The 6,000-nt window shown below is 38.5% G+C and overlaps 1 protein-coding gene across 1 annotated transcript in view; it reads left to right on the top strand.

Moving 5' to 3' along the window:
- The window catches only part of CSMD3 (CUB and Sushi multiple domains 3), a 1,099,171-nt gene that overhangs the window by 702,694 nt on the left and 390,477 nt on the right, over positions 1–6,000 (top strand). The window contains exon 19 of the mRNA XM_026659890.1: positions 2,705–2,893. Within this exon, the coding sequence (XP_026515675.1) occupies positions 2,705–2,893 (189 nt within the window). The remainder of the gene's footprint in view (positions 1–2,704; positions 2,894–6,000) is intronic.

Genomic DNA, 6,000 nt, shown 5'->3' with positions numbered 1-6,000 from the left:
GATGACCTTATCACTAAACACAATGTGTGTGCCCTATTGTGCGGTACTTTTTGTTTTCTGTATGTCTACATCATAATATTTTATAGTATCATGAATTATTGGTTTAAAAAAATAACAGTATAATAAAAAAATTACATGCAGAACTACTGTCAAAATATATCAATTTTTGGACCAGATTATTACCATTTAAGGAATATTTTTCCATTAATGACCTGAACAATTTCCCTTGGAAGAAAGTTATTGTTCACTTGACATTTAATTACATCTACAGTGTAAGGTTGAGTAATAGTTGAGACCCATATAGTGTTGCATAACTATATAAAATATATTAATACATAACTCAGTCATAGACAGATAAGGGAGACAGTATTTCAGGTATTCCCTCAAAGCAATATTGTACTTTGGGGAGGGAAGAGAGGAATTATCTGCCAGATTCATGGTCATGCATTTTTCTCTTGATATAGGTTTTATCATAGAGTAGATAGGAACTTGATGAGCCTCAGACAGGGCTGTGGCATAACCCTTCCCTCCCCTCCATTCCCAATAACCAAAATACTGAGGCATTGATTCAGGAAAGCAGTTACATATGTACTTAAGCCCATCCCTGGTCAGGGCAGCACGTAAGCCCAAAATTTTAATAGACCTTAAACACGTGCTTAAAATCAAGGGCCTGAATCATATAAATTGAATATGCAGAGTAGCTTTTTGATACTCTTTCTGTTCCCTTATGCACGCAAATAAATGGTCTCTCACCTAATCATAGCTAAAATTCAGAATTGTATATGCATCCATTCAAATTCTTCCAAGGCTCCTACCATTTCAGCGCACATTATCCTATTTGCTTTGTCCTGGGTGCAGAATATAAAAAAAGCTCCATCAATTTCATATACATATATTTTGAGGGGCAAAAGTCTACACTTACTACAACTGAAAAAAAGTCAGAAGACAAAGTCAATTCATGAAATATAATGTATTACCAAAGTAGTTTGTCCATTCTATTATAAATGACCCAAATCTGTGATTTTATTTAAAATTGTCTTTTTAATAAGATTTTTTATTTTCTAAGATAATTATATTGGCAATGAAATATGTATTCAAACTATAACATGACACGTTCGGAATATACATCTTAACACTATATTTTATAAAGAAGAAATGTGCTTCAGTAGTGACTGTTCTGTTGACTATCCACTAAGGGTATCTGACAGGGTAGTAGCTGTCCCATACTCCTACTGTGCTTTTTCCCTTCTCATCTGATTCTTCCTGGTTCACCTTATGTTCTTCAGAGCAGCCAGCTTCTAACTGAATTTCCCTTATGGGTAATATTAGTTAGCAATGGCTCTCTTACAGCATCCAGCTTTTCCACCATCCTATTGGTACCTGATGCCTTTCTCTGCCTTTGTTTTTCTGTACTGTTTAAATTATTTTTCTTCTACCTTGCTTGGGTAGAGTAGAAAGGTCTTGCCCAACCATTCTCTTTGTCTTGGACTACACACTTCCCTTTTCTGGTGCTTTAACTTTTCTCTTCTAAGTATAGATTCATAGATTCTAGGACTGGAAGGGACTTGGAGAGGTCATCGAGTCCAGTCCCCTGCCCTCATGGCAGGACCAAATACTGTCTAGACCATCCCTGATAGACATTTATCTAACCTACTCTTAAATATCTCCAGAGATGGAGATTCCACAACCTCCCTAGGCAATTTATTCCAGTGTTTAACCACCCTGACAGTTAGGAACTTTTTCCTAATGTCCAACCTAAACTTCCCTTGCTGCAGTTTAAGCCCATTGCTTCTTGTTCTATCCTTAGAGGCTAAGGTGAACAAGTTTTCTCCCTCCTCCTTATGACACCCTTTTAGATACCTGAAAACTGCTATCATGTCCCCTCTGAGTCTTCTCTTTTCCAAACTAAACAAACCCAATTCTTTCAGCCTTCCTTCATAGGTCATGTTCTCAAGGACTTATTCCAATACTTATTCTATTACTGGTACTGATTTCAGAAGCAAAACAATCTATCACGCTTTTCCTTCAAAGATCTTGGAGGAGTTTCCTAGATTCAGTTGTTAAGGTTTTTGGTTGGTTTTCTTTCAGTTATAACACTTTTGGCAGTAAAATGTATTCTTTGGATTGTTACAAAAACAAAACAAAAAACAAAACAAAATACCTAATCAACTAGCCAATTAACCAACCCTATAAGATTCTGAATAGGAAATAAAATCAGAAATTGATGTTTGCTTTCTGCAATAGATGCCTTTCTGTTTGTAGCTAGAATTCTCTGAAATGTCATTTCCATTCTTATATGGTCTATTAATGAACTTTCTGTTTTGTTTCCTTAACTGAAATTTTGAGATTTGTTTTTTCCTTTTGTGTTTTTCCCTCCCTGTTTTTTCATACTGGAATTATGTATAATCAGTCTTTCTTGTTGAGAAACAAACTTTAAAGATTTGAATTTTGTGACACATCTAAAATTAAGCAGCCCCTTGTTTCTTTCCTCTTCGCCTCCTTTTCTCCTCTTCTCTGTTTCTGCAGCAGATCACATAACAAGTGAATGTAAGATGTTAGGCTATTCAGTTACACACACAAGCATAGGCTAAGATAACTTAGCTAAATATGTGTATAATAGTGGTTTGCTATTTTTTTCCAGCAGAGTTGAATGCTTTTTAAAATACAGTACTTAGTTTTTTGTCATGTTTCCTTTGCATTCCAGGTGTAACAGTTAATACCTATTCTTGTTTGGATCCTGGCATACCAGTTCATGGACGTCGTTACGGTCATGACTTCTCTATTGGTTCCACTGTATCATTTAGTTGTGATCAAGGATATAGGCTGAGCCATGAAGAGCCTCTGCTATGTGAAAAAAACCATTGGTGGAGCCACCCGCTCCCAACTTGTGATGGTAAGAATGAATTAACTAGGTATAAAAATTTATCTATGCCGGGTATGTGTTTTTCTGAGACATTAGAAACTCTGATGTGCCAATATAAAACATTTAAGTTTAAGAACAAAGAAGCATTTTTATATAATGTACCATTTTGTACAGAAATATTTAATTGTAGAAGCAGCTCATTGAACCTGTAGATAATAGCGGTTATATCTACGTTAGAGTGTATTTTACCTTGTTAATTGATTTGCCAATTAACTTAAGGTATTTAACATGTTAGTAAGGGCTGGGTGAATAACTGAGTTGTTGTTGGGTTTTTTTAATCAGAACTGCCAGTGAACTGAAAAAAATCAGTTTGGGTTCAACAGAATCAAAATAATTCCGAATTTTTTGGCAAATCAAAAAGGTCCACTTTGGGTCATATGAAACATTTCATTTGACCTGAAATATTTTACTCCTGGGAATTTTTAAAGGACTAGACTCACAATACAGGAATTGTGGGGAGGAGGCGGTGCTGATGTCCCCCATATAACAGTGGATAAAAAGTGGAACAGCTTCACCAGGAGAGATTGAGATAGACTTTCTCCAGAGTACGCTATAGCCCCATACTCTTTTAGGAGGTGGGAGATGCATGTTTAAGTCCCTGTTCCACATCAGGCGGGGGGGAGGGAGGAACTGAACCTGGCTCTCCCACATCCTCAGTGAGCACTTCCTCCTCCTGTGTAAGAAAAAAAATATCGTCTGAAACTATTTGGTGAATTTGTGTCAAATTCACAATTAGTTTCAGGTTGGCAAAAACTGCACTTTTCAATGAATAAATTATTCATCCAAATATTTCAGCCAGCTCTAGTCTGATCCGTTCTCCCACCCCTCATTTATTTCAGGATAGAATCATAGAATCATAGAAGATTAGGGTTGGAAGAGACCCCAGGAGGTCATCTAGTCCAACCCCCTGCTCAAAGCAGGACCAACCCCAACTAAATCATCCTAGCCAGGGCTTTGACAAGCTGGGCCTTAAAAACCTCTAAGAATGGAGATTCCATGACTTCCCTAGGTAACCCATTCCAGTGCTTCACCACCCTCTTAGTGAAATAGTTTTTCCTAATATCCAACCTAGACCTCCCCCTTTGCAACTTGAGACCATTTCTCCTTGTTCTGTCATCTGCCACCACTGAAAGCAGCCTAGCTCCATCCTCTTTGAACCCCCATTCAGGTAGTTGAAGGCTGCTATTAAATTCCCCCTCGCTCTTCTCTTCTGCAGACTAAATAAACCCATTTCCCTCAGCCTCGCCTCATAAGTCATGTGCCCCAGCCCCCTAATCATTTTTATTGCCCTCCACAGGACTCTCTCCAATTTGTCCACATCCTTCCTGTAGTGGGGGGTCCAAATCTGGATGCAGTACTCCAGATGTGGCCTCAATAGTGCCGAATAGAGCGGAATAATCACTTCCCTGGATCTGCTGGCAATGCTCCTACTAATAAAGCCCAATATGCCGGTAGCCTTCTTGGCAACAAGGGCACACTGTTAACTCATATCCAGCTTCTCATCCACTGTAATCCTCAGGTCCTTTTCTGCAGAACTGCCGCTTAGCCAGTCAGTTCCCAGCCTGTAGCAGTGCATGGGATTCTTCCGTCCTAAGTGCAAGACTCTGCACTTGTCCTTGTTGAACCTCATCAGATTTATTTAAGCGCAATCCTTGAATTTGTCTAGGTCATTCTGGACCCTATCCCTATCCTCCAGTGTATCTACCTCTCCCCGCAGCTTAGTGTCTTCTGTGAACTTGCTGAGGATGCAATCCATCCCATCATCCAGATCATTAATGAAGATGTTGAACACAACTGGCCCCAGGACCGACCTCTGGGGCACTCCACTTGATACCGGCTGCCAACTTAGGGTGACCAGATGTCCCGATTTTATAGGGAGAGTCCAGATATTTGGGGCTTTGTCTTATAAAGTTGCCTATTACCCCTCACCCCCATCCCGATTTTCAATGCTTGCTCTCTGGTCACCCTATGCCAACTAGACATCAAGCCGTTGATCACTACCTGTTGAACCCAACAATCCAGCTAGCTTTGTATCCAACTTATAGGGTACAAATGTGGTTGGGTATCCATTTAACGGGTAATCACTTAACTTCCGGTAAAAATTCAGGTGAAGATACAACTTCAGAAGGAGCTGAGATCTAGAGTCACTTTGTTTGTGTTTGACTTCCACAAGACTGAATTTTCCCAAATCTCAACATATTAAATTCTTTATTGCTGTGTACTCAGGCTATCATTGAACCCTGTTTCCCATTCTGGCAGCCTGAGCATACATCAATACTACCTCAGAGTTGACGACTATGTATATGGATCTGAAGACAGACAAAAAAGACAGGTTTGAATGGCAAATTCAAAGTGTTGCCCAGTACTACATCTGACATTTTGTATAAAAGGTCTTCTTTTGAAACAAGAGCTACAATGAACTTCCTGTCAGATGAGAAGATGGTGTTCACATGAAATTTTCACTCTGAATGTTTTCCAGCAATGAACTATTGTCTCAGCCTGGTTATTGCATTGGGAAGGCCTGATATAGTTCTTATCCCCTCTTTCTTGATTACATTTGAGGTATTTTTCAGCACTAGTTTCCTATCTTTACTCCATTAGTAAAAATATTTATATGGGTGTAGAACATCTTGCATAACAGTAAGCATTATTAGAAGAAATCTGTTAGGTTATTATTAGGGTCTGTTCCGTATAAATTCTGTTGCTTACTGTTACGTCACATATATAGAGCAGAAGGCACTACTCTTATTATACAAAATTGCCCATAGAGTTAATATCTGCTGATATTGGATAGGAAGTAGAAAACTGAGGATTAAAGGTTAATGAAAATAATAAAGAAGCTGATTGACTCAGGAATGCATAGTTTATTATGAAGAAAATTATTGCATTATTCATGATCTTCCCTATTGCAGTTTTTGGTATATATCAGCTTGGCACCTGACTTTTTTAATTCAGCAAACAATTCAGGTGTGAAGCTGAGATTCATTTGGAGGTGCCATGAAATGTTGATCGTAAGGATTTGCATTGATGAAAGGGTGGGTGAGAAGCTGGCATTCTGTCTTTTTGGGATACACTTC

The sequence above is a fragment of the Terrapene carolina genome, unplaced genomic scaffold (assembly GCF_002925995.2).
Source record: "Terrapene carolina triunguis isolate 2854851 unplaced genomic scaffold, T_m_triunguis-2.0 Scaffold58, whole genome shotgun sequence".
Lineage (NCBI taxonomy): Eukaryota > Metazoa > Chordata > Testudines > Emydidae > Terrapene > Terrapene triunguis.
Note: the sequence above shows the minus strand (reverse complement) of the source record. Positions and strands in the feature narration are given on the sequence as shown.